Below are 26,755 nucleotides of genomic sequence, written 5' to 3' on the forward strand. Positions count from 1 at the left end.
GTTTTTATTTTTCCCAGCATGCAACTGAAATTTTCAAGATGGCGCTGCCCAGATCCGAAACTATTGGCTTCCAAGCAGCAGTCCACAAACCAATGGGTGACGTCACGGATGTTACGTCCATTATATATACAGTCTATGGTTTTTAGAGATAATCGAGTGATGTGGTGGCTTTGACTTTACTAATATAGCTAAAAAATGGAGTTTAGATATGCAGATTTATAAAAGAAAAGATCAAGAATGTGGAACTGCAAAACAAAGCTGCACCAAACTGAACAGGAAAATCTTTTACAGTCAATAAGGGAAAAACTAAAAAGCCAAAATTCTTCTCATTAGCCATCAAAAATCTTTGTCTCATTTTCTGCCCACAGATATGTTTGTAATATTTCTTCTAAAAAATCACATCATCTACTTTAATAATTAGCGTTTAGGAGCAAAGACCTATGGGAGATTTAGTACCTTCTGCTCATTGGGAACCAGCATCTTTCTGGCTTTCTTGATCATCGGCTGCGGTTTCAGCTCCTCGTCACTGAAGCGGTGCCGCCGCGGGTCGAACGCCTCCTGGCCCGGCACGCTGGACAGCGCCAGGTCCGCCGGGTCCGGGTCAAAGTTCACCTGGATGTCGCTGTTACCGTTGGCAACCGCTGGAGGTCCCGGGGGTCCGGGAGGGCAGGTAGTAGAAGGTGATGGGTCCTGAGGCACCACCTGACCGCCTGGGAGGGAGAAAGAGAGAAGGATCTATTTAATTATGATAAAAAACATGTTTCTGTGACGTTGTTTTTAGGGCTGCAACCAATTTCTCACCCTTTTCTCAACTAATTGACTGATGTAGTCAGAAAAATGTCATAAAATACCTAAAACTGCCAATAAAATGTCTCGTTTTGTGTGATCATCAATCCAACAGTGACAGATATTCAGTGTTTGTGATGTTTCTGTGCCAGTCTGGCTCTGTGTCCCTCCACCAGGCCACCAGATGCCAACACTGGACTGAGTGGGAAGAAGGACAGATAACAGGTTGCAGATTATATTTTAAGGACCATTTAAGAAACGGTTGCTTTCTGGAGTTCCCTTGAGGTCGAGTGGTTGGCGCCCATGCCATGTAGTCACAGCGTCCCTGGTTCAAGTCCAGCAAAGGGACCTTCGCTGCAGGTCATTCCCCCTTCTCTCTCTCTCTCTATCTCTTTCTCTCTCTCTCTCTCTCTGGTTCCTGTTGGCCTCTCTGCCATCTACTGTCTAAATAAAGGCAAAAAAGCCCAAAATAGATCTTTAAAAATAAACAAAAAAACGTTGCTTTCCACACGAACTCTTTGCAGCTGAAACCGAACCGAACCTCTGAGCAACAGTTGTCTTTCTTTACGTTGTTACATCCATCAGACCACTCTCCTTATGATAAAGGTTCCTTGGTTGGCAAAGTGTAATGTTTAAGTTTTCTATGCTGTGTTTGATTCAAGTGCAACTGATTCAACTGTGCATTGTTAAACTCATGCATGAAGTTCTGTTTTTTATTTGTCTTCAGCCTTTTGTGTTTTCTCTCTTGTGTTTCCAGTCTGCTCTTCTCTCCACACACCTGCCCTGCATTCAGCCTCGTTAGCGCTGCTGCCCCCCCCCCCCCCCCACCCCAACCCGCTCCCCCAGCCAATCAGCTCCCAGCCTGCCTCTCGTGTCTCGCCACCTGTTCCTCGTTGTTTCATTAGCTCGGCTTGTATTTAAGTCCTAAGTTTTCAGTGCAGTCTGGTCGGAGCCTTTGTTGTGTTGTTTAGTTTCGCTCTGGTTCGTTCATCCTGCACTCAAGCTTTAAATAATTGTTAATCTTGTGTTTTTTTCTGAGCTGTTTGGGTTGACCGGCTCCACTACTCCACCTCACAAGTTTACTATCGTGTGTAACAGAAAAGCTTCTTACATTTGAGAGGCTGCAGCAGCTGAATATTTTGTTATTCATGCTTTAAAAATGACTAATAGGGAGCGCCTTGCTGGTCGAGTGGTTTTCGAGCATGCCGCCAAATGGCAGCGTCCCTCGATTTCGGCCTTTGCTGCAGGTCATTCCCCTCTGTTTCCCGCTTTCATGTCAGCCTCTTTGCCATCTGCTGACAAATAACGGCAAACAAATGCCCAAAAATGAATCTTTATCTTTCTTTTATCTTCCTGTCTAGTTGGAATAGTAAATTTAGTCATTGGTCTCCCTTATCATGCTATTGCTTCATTTTTTGTGTGGCAAAGTGGCAAAGATTGCAGCTCCAAACTCCAAAAGTTTTAGAAAGCTTCTTTAAAAACAGATTATTATTATTATTTGGATTTGTTTATCGTCAAAACATTTAAAATTGTCCACATGGGGATTTAACTTGTATTATGTCCACTCTGCCCCCTTCGTGACAGCGCCAGATGTGGACGTTGAGATTTGTGAGACGACTGCAAAGCTGCTGCTGCTTCTGTTGATTGTCAAAAGGAAGAAGGGTCAGTGAGAGGTCAAAGGTCAGGCTAAGCTACACATCCTGATGAATGTGGATCAGACATGGCGGTTTGAACCTGGCAAAGCCTCCTTAATCATTCTCCTGGTCATCTTTTAGCGTTTTATGTGGAGAAATGTATCAATACTGCCAATTAATGACTGATTAAAAGCTGTTTACACATTTCCAGTGAAGTATAAACTGAGATCATTCAAATGCATTAAACTGAGACTCAGCTTGACTGGTTTAATTACTCATTTATCTGTCCAATCATCGTCATTCAGATTAGAGTCCATCTGCCCTCACAGAGGACGGTCACGTGACATTAGGTCATGTCTAACAGGAGAGTTGAACTTTGGCTTCCTGACCTTAGACATAGAAATAAATAAATAAATCTCCTCACGTGTGTTTTTACATGTGTTTTTTGCTGTGAGTCAGTGTGAATCATAGCATCCACTCAGCAGCAAAACGTGTTATAATGGATTATTGCTGTTGTTGCTGTTGTTGTTGGTGGTGTTACCTGCAGCAACAAACACAACGTTCATTGCAGCTGACTTCAAGTATTTATTGGTTTCAGCCAATTAAAATGCACTGCTTTAAAATGTTGTTTTAATTGGATTATCTTAACTGAAGCCTAGAATAACTGGAAGCTGTAGACTTTATTTAATTAGCTTTATAGAACTAGTCTCCTGCATTTCCTCATGTTTTAAAGAGCATTGAAAAGAAAAGAAACATCTGGTTTTGGTGTTTAATTGGTTGATATAAACCATTTATCCCCATTTATTTAGTTCATTATTGGTTTTGACTGTATTTTTGTGTTTTTATGTATAACTGATAGTTTTTGATTGCATGTAATTGTATTTTATATATAAAAAAATACAACTACAGGGCAGCTCCATTGGTTTCAGTGTTTTAAATGCTCACATAGGTCAAACTGTGTAGCATTAGCGGTGGTGTTAAACTCATCTAGAGGCCGCTGGCTGCAGAGTCACATGATCTGCAGGCGCTCTCATGCTTCATCCGGAGAGAGCAGGGAGCCAAGATTGAGGCCCACTGAGATGAGCTGACCATAAAGAGGATTTACCCTATAGATAGAGGACTATATGTTCTACTCTTAAATCCAAAAAATGTCCTCACAAGTCAAAAGAAACAAACTTTTCCTCTTCTGTTTTTCTTTGTTTTATTGGCACTCTTGACATTATCTTTCATTATCCCTCCAAATCTCTGTAGGCAGCATCTGTGGAGAGACTGACAGTGCTGTTGTGATGCTGATTAACCACCGAGTGGCAGTATGAAGCCAGAAACACTCAGCGGGGCAGCGGGTTCACCTCATGCTGGATTCCCAACAAGCAGAAAAGATCAGGTTTTTTGTTTAACCCTTTGTGGGGCTTTTTATAGGAAGAAAATCTGCTTTTATAGCTGAATACACGACCAGAAGGATCATATCTGAGCTGCAAGGAGGAAATCTACAGAAAATTGATCTATTGTGCATGTTTATATTTAAAAAATGTGTGCTGAAAAGCCGGATAACAGCATTATAAGATTATAAAATAGACATTTGAATAGCAGGAATTAATAGAAGGAATGGGTTAAATGCATATTGGTGCAATATGAGTGAGAGAGAGAGACTTAACTCATGTAAGAAAAGCTAAATCAGTTCAAAAGTCCTCCTTTATCCTGATGGTAAATCATGTGGCAGTGAATGTAAAACTCCTCCTTGATGCTATTAGCCTGCAGCTATTCTGCATTAGCACCGCTTTGCTGAACATAACAGAATAGAAGCAAGAATAGCGAGAGTCTATTTTCAGGCAAATCCCTGGTTAAAAAAAAAAAAAAAAAAAAACCCTGCTGAGTATCAGACTTTTCTTTCCTAATTTTCTATACTTGGAAAAACAAGAAGAAGAAAAAAAATAGGTGGAGAGAGACAGAGAGATTTCTAAATGTGTCCTCATTGGAATAAAAGTGCTAGTTGAGCAATCATCCAGCACCAATCAGACCTCTATTGTAGCATATTTTTTTAATCTTTTCTTTTCTTCATTTTTTTTTTGGGGGGGGGGGGGTGCTCTAGGCTCTGTGCCACAGATTATAAATAACTACGGAGCTGCTTACCAATATTGTCCGAAACAGTAGTGGAAAGATCTCAAGATACTTTGGGCAAATTAAACAGGACAGGAGAGGAAGGAGGGGGGGGGGGGTTGTTTATTGTAAGTTATTTTTAAATTCAAAGCTATTTTTAATATTGAGAAGAGAGTAGAGGGAACAGATTAGAGGATACACCATTTTTGATATCTTAATTTTGTTTTAATGTGTCAAAAAAACAAAAAACATTGCAGCCATTTGTAAACCTGGAAATGTGTCAGAGCAGCGCAGTTGATGCCGATTTGATAGTTGACTTGCTGCTGTGAGCTGTCACTCATTTTTATTATGCATGTCGACCACAAGACCACAACCAAATCTTTAGCAGGCTCCAGGAAATCAGACTGACAGAGGGAGGGGGCAGGGGGAGGGGGGGGGGGGGGGGTTGGGAAGTATAGGCTACAACGGTCGAAACACTCCCACGTTCCCACTAAAACCAGCTGAAATCACTTGACTACACACTGAGCGTAGCAACTCAAGTGCAAAAGTGGGGAGTTCTGGGTGTATAAACATTGTAAATGGTGTTTTTTTCTCTTTTTTTGGGGGGGGGGGGGGGGGGGGGAGAGAGCGTAGTTCAATCAGATGCTGCAGTCTTCTTGCCAATGTGAATGAGTACTGCTGTGTCCCGTCATCAAGAAGCTTCAGTTCCCATTTGCTCCCTGTTGGGTTTGATCTGCTAATGTTAAACCAACATTCAAACACTCTTTTACATTATTTGTTTAAGAGTTGTAACATTTCTTTTTCCCTCCATTGACAGCTTAGATTTGGACATCCTGCTCTCTTCCTCTACAGTTATCATACATTATAGTCCGTTTTCTCTCCAAAGCAGAGTGGAAAGGTTTTTTTTTTTTTTTTTATGTGTGTATTTGGTTATTTTGGGCTTCTAGTGCCCAGTTGGAATCAGCCCAAGCTTCATAAACAACAGTCACATGGACTCTCAAACTGTTTGTTTTATTGGACGGAGACGGAGGCGACATGTCATCCTGCTGAGTTTCACATTTTTGACAGAGGAGACTCGAAAGCTGATTTTAAAATCTTCTTCTTTTAAAAAGAGGCTTCGATTTCGGGTTTTCACCAGTATTCAAATACCAATATTTACCACTTAACACTGAAAACTACAAATAATCTGCTTCAGTCGTGCTCATGAAGCCATTTTACCTTCACTGATGAGCAATAAATCATAAATATTATTCTTAAAAATGCATTGAAACACAAAATCATCCCTTTTTTAAAAGCTTTAGTACATATCAGACATGAATATGAGGCACATAAGCATCTATTAAAGAGAAATGAAGCTTTTTAGCATTACACTGAAATGTATATTATAAAGATTTTGTCCATTCATTTAAAGCACAGATGTACGTCATCCCTCCCAAACATAGAAATCAGTGTAATTATTACTATAAATACACATTTGGTGAAATTAATATCAATTAATTCCTGAATGTTCTCCACTAGGTTGTGTTAAACTTTACCAAAAACTGCCAGTTTCTATCCACAAAAGACACAATCCTCCACTGCTACAATATACTGACAGTGACCTGAATTGCAAGACTTTATCATATTTAAGATTTGACTGACTTTGATGTTTGTTTTATTCATTTATTGTAAATTGTTCCAAAAGAATATTAAACCTTAGTTTTCTCCATTTTTCATCCTGGACATTTGCAACCCCTAAAATTTGGGAACCACTGATTTTTACTGTATTAGTAAAGAGAAAGCTGTTGGTATGAATGATAACAGATTGATGCTGAAATCATGAAACACTTTGTAAAATTGACTTTTTTTTTGTTCTGTGTGAGTATTTGTCATTTTTTCTATTGTTAAAAAATGTTTCCTCTCAAACTACAAACACTGTGTGGTTTATAGCAATGATTAGTTTGAGTTTGGAACATGAATCTCAATCAGTGGAAGTTGTTATTTATATTTTCTATCACTATGAGTCATGTAATCCCACGTGGGTTGAACAATTTTTTAATAGAAAGAAATCAGTCAGTCAGTCATATTGTGATTTAAGAAGCGAAACCTTTACAGCAGACACTTTGACTTGTCATAGCAGGAATAACGCAGATGTTTTTAATAACGTTAACTAAGGCTTTGTTCCATTAACGAGCTTCAATAAGTCATGAAGACAGTGTGACAGTGAGCAGACGTGCACACAACAGCAGGAACCTGAAACTAAAAGCAGATAAACGGGATTTACTCTTCATTATGTTTATCATTTACACCTGTGGTTGTTCCTGCTGTGACATGATGTAGAGAGAAAAAACAGGCTCAAAATGAAGATTTGCTGCTTTTATTTTTTCATGTTGCTCTAAATTAACGTTAGCCGCATATTTTTTGGATTCGTGACTGCTCGGAAAACCACTTTGGCGCCTTGTTTGTTTGGATGAATCAGCAGCTTTACATCCAGCTGTGCACATTTTCATACCATGATGAGTCTCTTTCTAGTGCAAACTGCAAAGTACCATATATATACTGTATTATCCTCCTCTATATTATCCATCTATACATCCTCTGGTCCATCTGTTGGTCCGAGAAGCAACGACTCCATCAGATGAACCGCTGCTGCTGCTGCTGCTGGCTTGATCTGACTCTGGCAGCTGGATGAGGCTGATCCTGGATAAGTCTGCTCAAAGCCTCGTCCTAATAACGACCATTTTGGGCAAAAAGTTGAAACTGATCCAAGAACACGGCTCCTGCTGCTGCTGCTGCTGCTGCTGCTGCTACCGGGATAAACAGCCGCCATAGCGCGCGGCTTCATTTCCTGTCTGAGAGCAGGAGCCATTTGGAGGAAGCAGCCACTGACTCTCGGATTCTCGCTCTGCTTTCATTAATTTAACCGAGATTATGTGTTGTTATTTAAATTCTTTGTATTTATATCTTTCCGCCGTCTCTCTTTCCATCAATCTACATCTGTGCATTTCACTATGATGTGCAATCGTATTTAAATTTGACCGTTTTTCATGCCAGAAACGTCACATTTCATCTCATGTTTCCACCAGAATAGCAACACTCGAGTTCCCACATTAACTTTGACGTACAACTCAAGGACTTTGATGACGTAGTTTGCCGAAATTCAAGGATTTTTAGGCTTTAAGGCCGTCTCTTCTTATTCATAGTCTTGTCCAAAATCCTTCAAGACAGCTGCTCTTTAATGTAAAATGTCTGTCACAGGAATGGCCTCAGGATGCGTCAGATGGAGCGAACAGATGAATATTATATCTTTTAACATTAAAAAAAAAAAGCTTTTCTCTTTTTCTCTCGAGTCGCCATTTTGCGCCCGTGCTCACAAAAACCATACAAGGGGAGAAATAAGCGGCAGTGGGCAGTAAGAGAGAGAGAGAGAGAGAGAGAGAGAGACCAGTGTTTCGACGCCCACAGCAGCAGAAAATAGACAGGTTGAGGTTTGAGAGTCAGGTGAGCAACTCTTTCTCTTGACTAATCGCTTGCTTGATCTAACTATACTTCCACTTGATCCACCTACACGCTGAACGCAACAAACTTCACAGCCTTTCTCTAAAGGAGGAAGGGGAGTAGCACGGGGGGGCGGGGGGTCATTTTGGGAAGAGTAGGAATCCAAGTGGAGGTAGATGAAGCAGACGAAGAGTTAATTACAGCATGAAAGCCTCTTCTAACACACTAACCTTGAGTGTCTGAGCATCATCATCCTCTTTACAGCTTTGTTTCAGCTCCTATAGCAGGACAGAGCTTTCCCCCTCAAATCTGTTTAAGCCTTTTTTTTGTGATCTAATGTAATAAAGGGAAACAATGCAATTACTGGGGACAGCAGTAATTAAGCTAATTATACAAGAACAGAGGGGGGCAATTAGCGTTTATGCCGGTTACTGTAATTGAATAGATTTTTGAAGGGGTTTGTGCTTCTTTTTTTTTTTTTCAGTGGATTTAAAGTCAATTATTTGCATCTTCAACTCACTGGCTTTAAAATAAAGTAGAGTACTTAATTAGATTTTTAAATTAAGTCTGTAAGTGTCGACTGAGTCATTTAGTTTCATGCTTTTGCTGCAAAGAAAATGTATTTTATTTACATATTTAGTGCTTTTTACAGTATACAGCTACTTTATTTTTATTTTGCAGCTCTTTTGTTGTGCTCAGATTAAATGATGGTGATATTCTACATGTTACCACCCACTCCCTGTGAATATAATTGAACAGAATATAGAATATAATAGAATATAAATTGGACCAGGACTCCTCTACTCCGCATATTGATGCATTATTATATGTAGTCATCACATAATAGGTGCAGTTATATGACTGCTGGTTTATTTATAGAAAATCACCACCGACTCAGAGCGTGAGTGTGATCCGTAAAACACAGCCTGAATGAATATGATGGTTGCACTATATTACTAATGGTAGAAATAGAAGTAGTAGGAAGTAGTAGTAGTAATGACAGTGATAGCATTAACTAGCGGTAGTATTAATGGAAGCGGTGCTATCAGTGGTATTTAACTAGAGCTGCAGTAGTTAGTAGATCAGTCATTAATCTGCAGCAGTTTTGATAATCAACTAATCATTTAAGCTCATTGTAAAGCAAAACTTGCCTGAATTCATTAATTCTAGCTACTAAAATATGAAATCCATACCATTGTTATAATAAGCTGATTAACTTTGGGTTTAATAAAACTGTTGGTCGGACAAAACAAAACATTTTGGAGAAGTCACTATGGGATCTGGGAACTGATGGACTTTTTTTTCACAATTTACTGATATTTCACTAAAACTACATTCATAATTAATCAGCCAAGAAAATAATCAGATTAATCCATAATGAAAAATATTGTTACTTGCAGCCTTAGTAGTAACCAGTGGCTAATAGAGGTAATGACAGTAGGATTGGTGCTAATGGTAGAAGCAGTTATCTTGTGGTACAATGGCACTGACAGTCATATATAGAAGTAGTAGTAGTAATAGTAGTAGTAGTATGAGTAGAGTTACTAATAGTTAAAGCCTTGACAGAAGTACAAACAGCAGCAGCACCTACAGTACTAGCAGTAATAGTACTTTAAGAAGCAATACCAGAAGTAAATGTGGTATTTGTAGTCTTAGCAGTAATACTACCAGCGGTGGTAGAAGTACTAAAAGTATTACTACTAGTCCTACAAGTACTGGCATCAGAACTGCAGTACTAGCAGTGGTACTAGTGGTAGATCCATAGGCAGTAAAGGACTCTCTGTAGTAGTACTAACAGCAGTAGGAGTAGCAGTACTACAATAAGCAGTATTAGAAGTGGTGACTCAACAGTAGTAGTAACAGAAGGAGTAATAATAGTAGAAGTAGCAGTAGTAGTAGTAGCAGCCCTATTAACAGTTTAGGACTAGCATTAGTAGTATTAACAGTAGGAGTAGAAGTACTAAAGGCAGTACTAGAAGTATCGGTCTCAACAGTACTACTACCATCCCATCAAAAGCAGCAGTTCTAGTACTAGAAGCTCCAGCGGCAGTATGAGCTGTGATATGAGAGGTAGGCGTAGCAGAGGCAGCACTAACACCACCAGTCCTAGTACCAACAACAACAGCAGCAGCAGCAGTAGTAGTAGTCTCAGTATTAATAGTACTATAAAGTAATCAGATCTCATATCCTGCTCGGTGTTTAGGGTCGTCGGCTCTGAGTGGACGACATGTAGATGAACTGTGAGCTTTGCCGGCAGCTGTTTGTGCCCAAAAACAGAAGCTGGAAAACACAATACAGACGTGGAATGTGATATAGGAAGTGTGTTACATAAAGACGGGCTCCCCTCCCTGTAATGTAAACACTGAGGCTGGTCCTCGTGCTCCTCACTGCTGCCATGTTTGGCCTCTTCCTCTCTATCTTCAACACACATCGGATCCTTCCTACACAACAACAGCTACAGCATATGACCAGCTGTGAACTCTTCCTGCCATTTTAATTTAAAATAAGCTGGAAGAACATCTGGAGACAAAATATAATGAATAAAATCAAACAGAGGTATTGATTATTGTTATTGTCAATAATTTTTGGATTAACTGGTTGTCTTTAAATTGTCGTTTTGTCCCACAAACAGTCCAAACCCGAAAGATATTTAATTTACAATGATATAAAAATGGCTGGGTTCATCAGATAATTAAATAACACCACTAATTGATCATCAAAGTCATTGTCGATTTAATTTTCTGTCAGTTGAAAAATCAATTAATGGACTTAATATTCAACGATAAACCCACACACACATTTTCATTAATTCAATTTTTATATATTTTATAGTTTTTCTTGGATTTTTTTCAAAAAATGTGTTTATTTGTGTTTGTTTGTTTAACCATATTTAGTGTTTTTATTTGATTTTTCTTTTTTTTTTTAATAGATGGCTGATTGTAATACAAAGAGGTACAAGCAAATTTTTTATTCTCAAATTAAATCATACACATATATATATTTTTTGTGAAAAGACGTAAAAAAGAAAAAAAACATTAAATCTAATTCAGTCTAATCTAAAAAAAAACCATAATAATAAAATCTTTGCTGCAAGCCATTTTAATCCCAGCAATGCTTTCAATCATTTTAAATCAGCTTCAGACTCTATTTTTATCTCAGTTTACAGCAGCCCTTTAACATCTCGGTTTGTTTTCGTGTTCATGTTACATTATCACACACACAAATATACACACACACACACACACACACACACACACACACACACGTACCCGCCTCGGCAGGCTCAGACTCGCCTCTGCAAACACAAAAACAAACAAACCCATCCTCACAAGAAAAAAAATGATAGTAAAGATCCAAACATTTAGCCGAGAAAAACGACCTATAGTTACGTTTGAGTGACAGACGCCATCTAGTGGCCGCAGTAATTATGACAAAAGGCGACGTGACGCAGTTGAGATGGAGTCATGGTGGCGGATCGGGTGGATCAATGGAGTTTGCTTCCTGTTTTCAACCTTGAGTTTAATAAACCGTCACATCGATTATCATGGTGTTTACTGTTGCCATGACGACGAAAATCTTTCCCTAACAAAGTGTTTTTTTTTGTGCTTAAACCTAACCGGACCTTAACCACAGCTTTGTCAGGCCATAAAACATCATCATTTTTGTTAACAGTGATTTGTAACAGTTTTGGAAAGCATGCATATTACTCCTCCTATTGGTTGTTAAAAATAAACACACACACACACACACACACACACACACACACACACACACACACACACACACAGCTAGGCATGTGCACCGTAACATGTGCAAGAAGTGGACATTCCTCACATGTACAAAAACACACAGGCACACACACACATGGACAAAACCATTCAGTCCAGGTGACACACCCCTGGAGTCCTGTTCCTAATGTCAACACACTGACTGGGAGTTACGTCACCACAATGTGGAGATAGTAGTGACCTCCTCCCTCCTTCCCACCCTTCTATAAATCACTACTCACACTCCAATGGACAAGCTTTATGAGACTCTCTTAGACACAAACATGTAAAGAGTAAAAGAATATATTTCCTGTCTCTTTCAGCTACATTTTAACAGGTTACAAATATCTCTTAAAGCGCTGCTGCTGGTTTGGAAAGCGTCTGTATTTTGTTCGTGTTTGAGATAAAGAGAGGGCTGTCAGACTCCTCTCCAAAGCTTCCTGCAACTTTGTTCCCAAGACACACCTCACGACAAATATAACACACAATACTAAACTATATTTAAAAGGAAACCTGTAGGGCAGGTTGTATTTTCTAAAGGCAAAGCATCAAACATCAGCCTCTAAGGTTGGTGAATGAGGAAGATGCATGATGTTGATCTGGGCGATGACCTGCCGCCATCGGTGATGCCTTATTTGGCACATCAGCTGACGCCAAGTAACAGAAACCAGACAGGTAAAGTAGCCGAAATATGCAGACTGGGAAGAATCTGGTAGTGTGTAGAAGGATGAGATAAAATGTTGTCTTTTCTTTTCTAAAGAGATGATGCACATCGACATGCCAAAACAGAACAATGGTATTTTTCATCACATTGACAAACGCCATATTCCACCAACATGTGAAGCCTTTTAACCATTTCACCAATGGTGGCAGATATTTCGTAAAAAAGGTCACAAGTCACTTTTTTTTAGGTCATTTGCATTTTGGAAGGTAATGACAAAATATGCATCGTCACTAAGGATCAGATCTAGGACATATTTTGGCCATAATGACTTAACAACATATGGTGCCAGATGTGACAGATGCCATCTAGTGGCCATTGTAATAATGACACGGAGTAGAGGCGCAATTAAGATGATGTATACACTGTATGTAAATATATAAATATTTGTTAACAGTATGGCTGGGTATCGGTACTCGATACCTTTGAGGTAATAAGGTATCAACCGGTACAAAGGCATACCAGTCGATATACTGGTTGAAGGTGTAAAGGTATCGACCGAAATAAATCATAAAATAAGTATTAACGAAACATCTCCCGTCAAATGATACCTGCAATCGATCCTTTTTGCACCCAGAGCTAGAAAATATGACTATTTGTACAGACTTGCTCACAGCCAATCAATGCGAGCGATTTATTGCGACATGTGATTGGCCCAATGCCACAGCAGCTCCAACCCGTCTGTTACGTAAAAGCAGGAGCACAAAATGTGCGACGAGTATCGAATGAAGTATTCAGTTGGTATCAGTATCACTTGAAGGGCAGTTGGATTGGTACTGGTGTCGTAATATTTCAAACGATACCCAGCTTTGGTTAACAGTGATTTATTTTAATGTTTTTTGGAAAGAACAAACAAAAGATGATGTAGAAAATCAGAGGCACATGGTCAAATGACGTGCTTGCTTGTTTGATTTGGAGGACTTGTTGTTTTGGAAGACATTTTGTCTTTCACTTGAAGGACTTGTTGATTTCAGAACGTGCGTGAGGTTATGGCAGAGGAAGAGGAACTCATTTCTGGTGTGTGTGTGTGTGTGTGTGTGTGTGTGTGTGCGCTGATGAAATTTAGTGAAAATATACAGACTGTGGAAATATGTGTTAACGCCTTGTTATAATATATCTACTGCTGATAAAGATTTGTTTAAAATTCTATTAAAATTCTCTCTCCCATCTCTCTAAATGACTGTTCAACTCTACCATCCAAAAAATGTTCCCCTCTCTAAATCTCTTTCCTTTTTGTTTTGTCGTCTGTGTTTATTCGCTCTGTAATCTTCACTGTTTCCTCTCTCTCTCTCTCTCTCTTTCTCTCTCTATCTCCCTCCTGCTTGCTCTCTCCTTCCTCCTCGTGCCCCTCCCTTCCCCTCTCTCTCTCTCTCTCTCTCGCATGCTGGCTCTCTCGCTCCGATGCTTTCTGCAGCGGCACGTGACGTGGCGCCCGCACATGGCCCGAGCGTGTGAGACAGAGAGCGAGAGAGAGAGAGAGATTTCAAAACATGCAAAGCGAACACTCTTGACTCGCTCTCCCCCTCCAGCATTTCTCTCTCTCTCGCTCTCTCTCTCTCCCTCTTTCTGTGCAGTGTTACAGAGTGCAGAGTCAGTGTCTTGTTTAACCCTTCCCTCGCCAGGATTAATCACAGCCATGAATGTTAAATCACTGACTGCATCAGCGTGGAATTATCCTGCACTCTCCTCTTTTAAAGAGGCAGCAGATCAGCTCAGCTCCTCAACAATGCACGGCTAGATTTAGTATCTTTCAATGCCTGCATGTTGGAAATAAACTCTTTGCTGTTGTGTATATATATCTCTTCTCATTGGTTGATTCGTGAAGGGTTTATCTGGGATTCTTCCAGTCTAGACTCTGGTATTTGGTTTTTGTTTGAGGTGAAGCAGCTCTGTGGTTGTGGGAGAATAGAGCTCAGCTGGAGAATTTGTGTACATCGTTCCTAAGACCAAGGACGGCCTAATCAGTGCTTAGATTGTCTGTCTGTAAAAAAGAGTGACTGCGGTTTTTATGGGCTGCAACAATCTGACTGCTGACCCTTCCCTACATACGCAGATTTGATGTATTTTTGGTTCTAGCAGTGGAAACTGAGACATGCAAAAAATCAAATGTAGTCTTATGAATTTGGAAAAATATGGCACACAGCATTTGCACATAATCATTAAGCAATGTTGATGCGTGTGTGTTGGGTTCATTTGAGATTTTACCACTAAAAAATACTAAAATAAGCATGTGAAGGAGCATTTGAGCAGGACTGCAGCCTGTTTAGCAAACTGCATGATGCTTAAATCTGGTATTTTGAATAACTGATTGAGGTGGCATATCTACACTGATCAGTACTCCTACAGTGTTTGAAATTCTTGCAGCCAGAAGCAGGTCAAACATTGTGGGAAGGACGATTCATCTTCCTGTTTAAGCCCACTGTACACACCTCCACCAACAGACAGTCAGTGATGTTGGTGCCGATATATTAGCATTTTTTATTTAGATATATCCAGATATATAATTTCTGATGTCTTCCTGGAGCTTTCAACCATATCATATAATGAGGGTTGTTGATTTGTCGACATGCAAGCTCATAAGCCGCCATGACTTCATCACTATCACACATGACTCCTTCGCCATGTTGGCTTTAAACTACTGCGCACTGGAAAAGATTTGGAAAGCGACTTTGAGTTGAGATTATTTTGTCAAAATAATGTTAGCTGAATATTGACACGCAGTTTCCGTCGTATACATGATGATCTTATTAAAACGAGTCCACTCAGGCTCAGAATTTCCACATTAGTTGTTAGTTAATGATGTTAGCTACTGTATTTAAGCCTGACTAACTGAGATAACATGGTTTAGTCAACCATAAGCAGCTGTCTCGATGCTAAAGCGTGTACAGGGAGCGGTGCTTGCAATTTTTGATTAAACGTCTTACACGCCGGCGTCTTCGGCCGACATTACTGTCTTTCAGAGGCTGTAGCGGGCTCAGTTTTAAAGCTAGAGAGATTCTGGTATCATGAAACTAGATAACCTTTCAGGAAGGAGCTAAATAATGCTCTGAAGTTAAGCTCCATTTTGATTAGGATAAAACTGGAATGGCCATTTTCAAAGTGGGCTCTTGACCTCTAGTTTCAAGATATCTGAATGAAAGACGGGTCTATGGGAACCAATGAGTCCCCCTTTAAAGACAGCCCACGTTATGCTAATCCCATGCAGTTTTTTGCATGTAGTATAAATGTATTACTTTCACCTATTCTAAAAAGGATGTATTTGAATATTTCTGCATACTGTGATCCTTAAACAGTCTTGAAATTGCATAAATTGGATATGACTGGAAAGCTCAGACTCTTGTCGTTTCAATGAGCCCATTTGTATTCATGTGTGATGTCGTAATGTTAATCCATTTCACTGTAGTGAGACCATTTTTTGAAACTCAAGTTTTACCGTATTCTCCAATCTTAGACGCTTTAACGGCCACATGTTTGATGTTTCTGCTTGTTAAATGACTTAAATTATTAACTGATTATCAAAAAAGCTGCAGAGTCATTTTCTTTCATCTAATCAATTAATCATTTAATTATTGCAGCTCTAGATACATGTCTAAAATACTTTTCAGGAATGCAACTTAAACAGATTATGAGCATGATTTGGTGCAGCATACTCCTGTTGACTTGATGATTTATATAGTTTATAATATACTGTATATACGGACATCTAACAGCTGGAGATCCAACTTTGGATGAATCTGAAAATATAAGTTCTGAATTTAGCGGCTGTGTAAACTCAGGTCTGTTTGTCTAAGTTTCTATAAATGTCTAGAAGTATTGAAACTATATTATTAGATTGGCTTGTTTTTCTTTCTGTACTTCCCACTGAAGCTTCACCACTTCTGCTTTCACCATCAATCTCTTCATGAGAATCTGTGCAGTTTTTAAAAATCTGCTAAATGAAGTTTGGTGGACAGATGAGCCTCGGGCGAAGGAACAACTCCACAGATCTTTTTCAGTATTTCAGATTTGGGATTTATCTCCAGGTGCCTTGGTTCCTTTTTCTGACATTTTCTAGTTTATTCATCACCTTCGGTCGGCCTCGTGTACATTTTATGAATGTTATAGCTTGTTATTTGCTCTTAAGGTTAATAATCGATCGTCATCAAGCAAATTGTCGTAGCTGTGAAAGATTTGAACAGCAGATGCTTTCACATCAGAGTTCAACATGTCACGTGTCCTCCGGCAAACTCAAACTCATGGGAATCTAATGTTAGAGTTAAAAAATCTGTTTTTGATTAAGAAGATTTCTGACAGAGTGAATTGACCTGGAAGTGTTGAAGCTGTGGTCCGATAACACCTGATTTGAACTACGAGTGAAGCTGAATCATGTGTCCTCTCATTGAGCCAAACGAAACTATGGGTTTTTTTCTTATGGAAAGTTAAAAAATTACTTGATTGACCAATTTCAAAAAAACACATTATATTTACAGTAAGCACCATGGAGTTTCCTTAATGTCCTGAAATCTTTTATCATGAAGTCAGCTGAAAAATCTAACTTCTCAGATTGTGGCTCAGTTGGTATTTGAGCATCTTAAGTGGGTGCAGACTAAAATAACTTCAAATTCTTATCTTTAGGTATTAATATAAACACTTTATTCACTTTAGCTATCATTCTTTTAATTGAGAAAACTCCAAAGCTGTTCCTGAAATGTCAAATTTCTCCTAAATTACACACAGAAATACGCCACGCAGTTGGAAAATCTGAATCCAAATGGGGGGGCTTATTTTTTAATTTTGTGTTGTTCCAGGAATTGTTTATTTTGGTTTTGAAAATCCTTCTAAAAATATGATTTGCAGCAATTCATTGTGTTTTTAATTACCGACTCAGGAGACACGATCAAAGGCTCATTTGGGTTTTCTTGCTATTTTTCTTTTATATTTTTTTCTATCATGTGACACATTGATATATGGAGCTGTGTTTGCCACAACGTTTCATTTACTTTACTTTTCTTGCAGCAGAAAACACAGTTCTTGGCTTTGTATGGACATGAACTTCAGGTGAAAATCAGTTCAAACCCAAACGATAAATCTTATTTGTGATGTTTGGAGTTTGTCTTTGTGAGTCAACAAATCAATTACAGGACAGGTCAGGAGGAGTAAACAAACTAACCCAACCACAGCTGGTTTATTTACTGTTTAATCTGAGCAATTTTCATCCACAAGACTCCATTTTTGAACACCTTTAAGCTAAAAAAAACCCTTATTTGAGTTCTCTCTTGTAAATATTTTATGATTTTCAGCATTTTAAGAAACAAACAGGTGAGCTTTTTTTTTCTTCTCCAAAGCCCGTTTTTAAAAAAAAAGCACAGCTGCAACCATATTTCTGTGTTTTCTCCCCCTCTAAGCTGTGCTCCTCTTTGCCCAGAATGAATTAAAATCAAACCAAACATGTGCATGTGGATTAGATTATTATTTCCAGCCTATTTTCCATCTATTTCTCTGGTTAATTCTCTCTTCGCTGCAGCGGCTCTGTAGTAACACTTCAGCTCCACAACGACCTGAGGGATTTCTGGCTGGATGCATCATGCTCAACCCAGTCACGTGTTTATAATTCAGAATAAAGAGTGCACACACACACACACACACACACACACACACACTCACTCTCTCTCCCTCTCTGTCTAACGCACACACATGAAAGCATGATCACATTAAAGTACATAGTTGCATGCAAATGTCGAAACAAAGGGGACACTCTCATATGCATGTTCGAAGTTCAGCGTACTGCACACACAAAAACATGCACGATGAAAATGCATGCAAACACACACTGATGGTGTATATTCATAGACACTCGCAAAAGCACTTTGGGCAGATATGAACACACACACATACACACACACACACTCAGAGCCTTGCAGCAGTATGCAGTGGTATTCTCTCCTCTGTAGCAGCTCTCTCCTGGCTCAGTGTGTGCTGCTTTCTTTCATGCATCTCTCTTTCTCTGTGTCTCATTTTCCAGTAGTTTTATGTGTGTGTGTGTGTGTGTGTGCGTGTGTGTGTGTGCTTGCGTTTTATTTTTTCTTCAAGCTACTCTGCAGATCTTTCACACGGCGAACCATCTCTCCTTTTACTGTTCATGACTCCGAATAAAAAGACAAACACAATGTTCCAGGCTGAATTCTCAGAATCAGATCATGCTGGGCGGTTTATCTCTTTTTTTCTTCTTTTTTTTTTTTTTTACCTCTTACAATCTGTTTCTCTATCTGTTTCCTCCTCTCTGCCTTTAGATGTGTCCAGACTCTTCATACACACTGATAGCATCTAACCTTTGTGAAAAGTGTGAGTACAACCTGAGCAGCAATATGAAGTACTGGGCTGAGTATCACTACATCAGAGGTGACGTCCCCTCAGAAATAATGCAGTCAGGAAACAAACAAAGCAAAATGGGAGTAGCCGTAAATTGTTATGAGCCCTCATGCGGGTTCAATCTTTGTAAATTCATTTTGTGTGGCCAAAAATGTTGCGCAAGTTACTCAAAAAAAAGAAAGAAGAAGGACTTACTCATTATTCGACAGCAGAAGTTGGTCATTATCCACATTACTTGCTAAATTATTTTGTGTTACTCAGCCAAGAACAGTGCTCAATAATTCTAAATGTCATCACATCATTGTAATATTTAACCACTAACAATGTCCAGCAGAGCCAATCTCTTTTACTCGATTAAAACTTGGCCGTTTCATGAGTCTTGACTGGATCCAAGTAGCAAAACCTTAAAGTGTAATGTCACCAATGGCCACTAGACGCAACTCCCACTCTAAAAAGCGCAAATTTTTCTCTAGAAATACTAAATTAATAATTCTTTAAGTCATAATGGTCTCAATCCCTAAATTCAGGCCGTTTTTTAATAAATGTGCTTGGATCATTTTTGGAAAATTATTGCTTAATTAATTTGATTTAAAGACTTATAGTAGCTTTGATGTCTGCCGTGTGAGTGTTGATTGACAGTTGGCTCACCTGCTGCCAACCTCTCCAGCTCCAGGGCTCGCACTGAGTCTGGCAAACATTGATGTTCCTTGATCAAGATACCTGTCGTGTCTGCACAATTTTGCAAACACAGCCAATGTTAGCCCAAGTGTGCAGCACTCCGTGTTCCCAGTAAGTAAGCATTCAAGGTAGCTGGGTGTGTTTGCAGAGCATTAAAGGCAACATCCCGCACTCCTTATTTGGAAGCTCCTGGCTCCAAACAGAAAAGATGGTGACGACCATAAGCTGCAACTCTGGGCTTCAAATCAGCTCCAGTTAAACAGGTGACGCCACACCTCGCTACACCAGAATGTGGTTGGATCTGATATCAAAAAATCTGTAAATGCATCCAAGAAGAATACAAAACAGAAATTGAATTTGTTGTGTATTGTTGCTGAATGCGTCATTCTCTCCAAGACGAACATATTTTGTGACTTCTTCCAAGAGCAATTGTAACATTAGTAATGGTATGAGGAAATTGTCTCTAATGGGGTTTATCTTCTGTGATAATGGCAGCTGAGGTTAACTGAAATTAGCCAGTACTCTCTCAGCCTCCTTAAAGCGACGGTAAAAGCAGCTCTGATTTTTTCATGATGTGCTATCGTATCGTACAGAAGGCGTACAGAGCTGTTTTAGCGTCTACCTGATCCCTGAAGAATTCAGCGTCTAAATGATGTGTTTGGGTAAGTGAGCATTGATCTTTGAGAGCAAGTGATCCATGAATGTGATTCATCCGTGTGTTTGTATAAGTTTATGGAAAAGCTGTCAGCTAGCTAGCTAAACTGTTATCGTTGTGACTAAACTGTGTAAAACTGCGTGCTCTGAAGTGTTTAAGTTGTTCTTATTTTTGGCATTTTTGGCAGCTGATTCAGGTGCTTTATGACCACTGTCTGGAAAGGAGGACGATCAATCCCGATGTACATGTAGCTCAGGAAAACCCACAGACATTGCGAGACACTTGAAATATACGGGGCCACTCACTTGTCGCCATATTTCTATTTTTCTGTCAGTATTTTTAAATAAATGAAAACGTGGCCGATGTGTTCATTGAACAAGGCTGGGAAAGTGTTCTCTTCTGACTTTAACTCATTTAAATGGGGATTTCAGGGGATGTAAATGATTAACTTGTATTTTTATGCATAATTTCATGATACCAAATGTGATTTTTAGAGGCTTAAAGTTCTTTAGGAGTTACAATGGTCCACTTTGACTTGGATGCAACAGTATAATCTTTCCTTTTGTCTTTTCTTCAATTCCAAAATGCTTCATTTACTATCGTAATTAGATACACATGTGAAAAAAGGAAAAACTGTTACAATAACTCTTAATATATCTCTCTCTCTCCAAACATCCACTTCACTCATTGTCTCATCTTTCCCTTGAATGTCTTCATAATAGTTCAACATTTACAGAGACTGAATCTGTCATCTGTAAATCATTGTCAGATTTGCTGTGATGATTCATTCGATGGCTCACAGGATAAAAAAACATGACGGTCAGCATAATAAATAGTGGCTTTGTGGTTTCTATTAGTCAGATTTGGAAGCTGTCAGACTTGTGAAATCTTGTGAGAAAAGACACAGAAAGCCTCATCTGATGTTCTGGCAGTTCTGGTTCACATCAAAAGCAGCAGAGAGAGAGAGAGAGGAAACAATAAATTATGTATATATATATATAACGGATAAAAACAGGCGGCTGGAGAAAACCGAGGAGGGCTGGAGAAAAGGGTGTCAGCCATTTATCAGACAGAGATACTTATAATTGGAGAAAATCCTACACTGGTTATTGTTGAAGGTGGCGAGTGGTGGAAATTGGTAAGTTAATGTGATGCATCATGAGTCTGAATGAGTCTGAGTCCTCATTAGTGCCAGATCACATCCAGACCTTTGCATGTACAGCTTCATGTATGTCTGATTGCATTAGCTGGTGTGGAAATTTCCTCTTTCTATAAATTTAATCTCACAGTCGATTTGGCAGGAGCTTCCCGTTTCGAAAGCCACGTTATTGATTTTATTTTTTTAATGTAAGTTTGAAAAAATTGACAGGTGATTTCCTGAATAGTCAAAAATTCATCAAAATGTCCAGCCAAAAAGGGTCAAAATGGAATAAAAAGTGTAATATTGAAGCTGCAAGCATGTATTAACACAGTCGTGTTCACGGTGTGACCCCCATCATGCGTGACAAATTTGGGGCAGATTGGACAATGTATGATGGAGTTATAAGGACCTTCTGTTTTATTGCGAAACCTCGAAATTCACTGCACCACCACGCCCCAACAGGTAGGCGAAAGATTTTGATAACTTTTCATCTTCAAGGTCTTAAGATGATACTGAGTGAATTTCAAGTCAGTCGGATGAAATCTGTAGGAGGAGCTACTTAAAATACAAGGCATGGAAATCGCCAAAATGGTGCCAAAATAGCAAATTCAAATCAAAATGGCCGGCTTCATGTTGAAGTTAGGGTAGGGGTCCAAGAGACTTCTTTGTGCGTCTTCACATGATAGATATACATACCGAATTTCGTTTGTCTACGTCAATCTGGAGCGAGGGGCTACATTCTTCTAGGAGGCGCTGTTGAGTCATTTTGCGACAGCCATTTCCATGAACCATAAAATATCCCATTTTTCACCAGGTTTGACGCGTGTGCCAATTTTCACGACATTTCGGGCACATCAAGGCTGTCAAAAATGCGTTGTTTTTTTAAAATACCAAAAATAATACCTACAGTTTCAATAGGGCCTTCACACTGTCAGTGCTCGGGCCCTAAAAATGGCGCTTCCATATTTCCTCCCAGCTCACTCTTGATGGCTATAAAATTCTAAATTCACTCACTCACCGTGTAGACACTCAGGTCCTCCAATCATGCCTTGCTGTTGCTGCTGTTGCTGAGGTTGTGGCGGTGGCTGTGGCTGGACGGTTTCCAGTCCCAGCAGCGAGGAAGAGGAAGATGAAGAGGACATGGAGGAGGAAGAAGAAGAGCATGGCGAAGGAGATGAGGGAGGACACTGGGAGCTCTGGTTGGGCACCGCTGACTGGGAGCTCTGGGAGAAAAAAAATAAATAAAATAAAATAAAAATATAACGACTGTTTCCAAACTAAATCACAACATGGACAACAACAACAGGATCAAATCACTAGTAATTTATCACTTGTAGATTGATCCAGCTTGCACAGATTGAATTCATCTGTTGGACGTGACCAAAACCGAAGAAGAAAATCAAGATTTTGTCCTCTCACAGACATTTTAAGACGTCTGCATGCCAACTCCAGACAATGGTTTCTTGTTTTTGAATTATAAACAAACTGTCATTAGTCCTTATTGCTTTTAAATCATTTTTTTTAACATTCAATCTATAACAAAGTGACAATGGCAGAGACTCCAAAAGACAGTTTGGCATCAGATGTTTTGCAGACAATCCCCCATAGGCTAGTGCATGGACACAACATCATCCACTCATGTTCAAATCAGACAGGATGGCGACACTTCTAATGAGAGAGGTATTATTAGGCAAATGCTGCTGGCTTTATTACACCATGTCTGGAATAATGGAAGAACAGGAAAACTTCCCACTATTCCAAAGATAGTTAGCCCCCATTGCCTTGTAATCATACCAAATAAATCGAAATAAAGATTGGAATTTCCCCTTTTAAAAGTCGTGTTGCGTGTTTCTAATTCTTATTAATTGGCTGCATTTATTGTATAGGTGTTAATCTCAGATTTTGCACGAAACTGCCAGCAATGGTGGTTTTGCATCCATTTCTTCTGTAGTTCTTCTTCCCATGAGTAAGATATCATACCTGAAAGACATTCATGATATCTCCAACTTGGATATCCCATCTTAGTCTTGCAGGTCTTTGAGGTTGAAGTGAAGCTTTGGGGTTTGGTCTTCATCAGTCTTACCTGAGAGGGGATCTGGGCGCTGGTGGAGCTGGGCCCGTTACTGTGCATCCCCATCCCGTTCTCGGTCAGGAACTCCTCCAGGTCCATGTACTGCAGCTGAAACAGGCCTCCGTCACATGGCAGGGTCCTCTCCCACAGCAGCGGCCCCAGGAAAGCTGACTGGGAGTTGGGTCGCAGGGCGCCGGAGGCTGGGGCTCCTCCCGGCCCGCTGGGCCCTCCAGCACTGACACTCGTGGAGTCTTCGTCAGAGTCCGTGGGCTTCTCTTTGTCTGGAGAGATGGAAGGGCGAAACGTTTGTTACTGTTAATACTCAAACAGGCTGCTTTGTGTTTTCAACCAAACAGGGTGACGTCACATGTTTCTCCTCTTTGAGTTTGTGTTGAAGGGTGAAGGAAAGAAGGAAAGATAGGAGTTCAAAAGTGGCATATATTCTCACAATGTGTTTCGGGTGATCCGATCACAAGTGGACAGCATTAAATCCAATTGTAAGTTACCTCCAAGACAAGACGCATTGTGACCCGATCACTCAAACCACTTGTCAATTGGTCTGGGACGCCTTTGACTACATATAATTTATAGTGTAAAAGCTAATGTGTCCCCAGCAAGGACAAAACAATAAAATATGTAATCAATACTGGATATGGTGGTTGTTTCGGTGAAAGCAATGGTTGGAATAGTCTGTATATGTATATTAGTTCTTGAAGCTCTTCGCTCTTTAGCTCATTTTAAAAACAAGAGTGGTGCTTGTCTGGCTCATGTAATAAATGTGAGCTGACGGTTTGACCTTTTAGCAGGAGTGATGTATGCAGCAGTGAAATCTGGACACAACTGGTCAGCTCAAGATGCATAATAGAGGCAGCTGTTAACGGCAAAGTGTCTCTGCTGTCCTCTTGCTATCGGATCACCTGAGAGACACATATTAATGCCAGGTGTAAACAGGGCCAAATACTCCATGTAACAACCTATTATGGGTAATATCTGATGGACAAATAGCTTTTGGATCACTTTCAGACGTGATATTGATCTGTGATTGGATTCTTAAGCTCTATATATGTGCAGAGACCAACAGATAGCAACATGCCAATTTGAATTACATTTGAGTGATATTTTGTCTAAAAATCAAACTTAAAAGGCAAACAACAGTCATTAAACAAACATCTGTTTGGTATTTTGTCCTTTGCTTTCTGTGATGCACTTAGTTGCAATCGTTAAAAGGAATCTATAAATAAAGTCGACTTTACCGACCCTGCACTTTGACCTCTCACAGAGAATGGCTGTCCAATGGAAAGATAGATCATCGACTTCATGCATCAATAAACCATCACCAGAAAAAAGAAAGTCTTTTATCTCGTCTGCTGTGTAGGTTTGATCTTATCTTTTATTGTGTTTATTAGCTTCATTTATCAATATCAATTAAAGATTTGATTTCCACATTTTAGCCCCTTGGTGTATTTGTTTGTTTGTATGCTCTTGTATGTTACTGTTGGGAGGTTTTTTTTCTGTGTACAACAAGCTGCTTCTAAATAATTGCCCCAAGTGGGATTAATAAAGTTGTTTTGAGTATGAGTTGAAGTGAGAATCCTGCAAATAAAACAGGATTTAACACTGTATGAAAAGAGTTACAGTGATGGTTTTGTACTCTTATCTTTTTGTAATATTATTCTAAAGAACTGGCTGCAAAAAAGTGCATATTGAATAAACGGCACGCTGAATAATAAAACACAATAAAATAGTAATAAAAGAGCATATTTAACTGGGCCAGGCTGACAGGGACAAGAGAGTAATGAGAGAGGGGGAATGAGCTTTAATGACTGAGGGAGAGCATCGGGAAGTCCGGATATTTAAATTTAAAGTGATTAAAACACATAAATACACAAAAGATTACATCAGGAGAACAACAGAAAGGAGAGCGAGAGAGAAAGAGAGAGAGAGACGGGGGGAGGAAGAGTAGAGCAAGGGAGTCCATCATATTCATGTCTTTTATAATCTCTCTGATATCATCATCTTCCTCCTCTGCCTGGCAGTTTCCTTTTAATCTACTGTGTATTTATTACTAAACTCTTACGGACTGAGGGAGAGACAAAAAGTAAGGAGGTATAATCCAACAGATGAAAATGTTGATAAAATGTAATCTCTGTGTCTCTTACTTTGTGTAGACATAATCTTGGGACGGTTTTCTCTTTCTGTCAGTTGGAGCTTTGTAGAGGAGATTAATAATCGGTTGGAGCTGCAACGATCAGTTGATTTGTGGTCAACTATTAAATTAATTGCAAACTTTTTTGATAATCAATTAATCTTTGGAGTTATTTTAAATGGGACCTATTATGCTCATTTCCATCTCTTTATTTTTATTTCTGGGACTCCACTTGAGTAGCTTTGCATGATTCAAATGATTCAAACACTGGTCCTTTATGCAGCCCCTCAGATCAGCCTCTGTCTCTTAATAGGCAGTCTTAGCTCTTGTCTCTTTAAGCCCTACCTCCCCACCCATTTCCGATGAATCCAATCTGTTCTGACGACCCTAACCCCTAACCCTATTTAAAGGGCAGCTATAGCAGTTGTGTTAAGTTACTGCCAATAAAAAACATTTCCTGCTTTACTGCTTCATATTAAAACCTTTTAAAGGAGCTTACGTACAAAAAACATTTTTTTCTGTTTTATTTAACATAAGTGGTGATAAAATGTAAAAAAAATGAGATACTGTTTTAGAAGAAGTTACCAGTTTGGAGCCATTTATGACAAACTACAGCAGATTTTGATACAGAAGTTGTTGCTAGCTACAGTTGCTGGCCGTTAGCTTGTGTTTTGACAGAAATATGTACGGCAGGTGAATAATATTGGCAACACTACTATGAAAACATAATTTGAGGTTACTGATTTTATTCTTAGACACAAAAAATAGAGCCAATGGATATCTTCGGTAACATTTGAAGGCACATTTGTCCCTTAAAATGGAGCTATGCTAACAGTTACATTTGCTGTACTCAATGTAACATTTTGTCAAGTGCCTCTAACAAGATGAGAACTGTATTTCTCTAAATGTCACACTGTTATGGTTAAGCAAAGGGATGTGGAGAGAGAGGAATTACAGTGCAGTAACATCAGGAGGAGGACAATAATACTGCGTTTCCCTCACACTTCTAGTGAGATAGAGGGATGAAAGGAGAATCCAATAAGACAGGTGAAAGGATGCATGCCAAAGTAGAGAAGACGATGAAGACTGATGGGTGTAAAGAAGGAAAAGATACACAACGCAGGCAAAGTAAGGAGCCCTGTAGGTGTCATGGAGGGACAGAAGTTGAAATTATTTGATATGTGTGAACAAATTAACAAAAACAGAAACAATATTGTTGAAATATCCACATAAA

General features: G+C 39.4%; 2 protein-coding genes across 2 annotated transcripts in view; one reads left to right on the plus strand and one right to left on the minus strand.

Annotated features, from left to right (window-relative positions):
- Positions 1–26,755, plus strand: part of LOC133996494 (major histocompatibility complex class I-related gene protein-like) — a 636,344-nt gene that overhangs the window by 388,940 nt on the left and 220,649 nt on the right. The window lies entirely within an intron of this gene.
- dbpa (D site albumin promoter binding protein a) overlaps positions 1–26,755 on the minus strand; it is a 35,514-nt gene that overhangs the window by 4,195 nt on the left and 4,564 nt on the right. Inside the window, exons 2-4 of the mRNA XM_062436072.1 lie at positions 23,388–23,656; positions 22,323–22,527; positions 457–710 (exon numbers count right to left, since the gene is read on the minus strand). Coding sequence (XP_062292056.1) covers positions 457–710; positions 22,323–22,527; positions 23,388–23,656 — 728 coding nt within the window. The remainder of the gene's footprint in view (positions 1–456; positions 711–22,322; positions 22,528–23,387; positions 23,657–26,755) is intronic.

The sequence above is a fragment of the Scomber scombrus genome, chromosome 16, assembly GCF_963691925.1.
Source record: "Scomber scombrus chromosome 16, fScoSco1.1, whole genome shotgun sequence".
NCBI classification, from domain to species: Eukaryota; Metazoa; Chordata; class Actinopteri; order Scombriformes; family Scombridae; genus Scomber; species Scomber scombrus.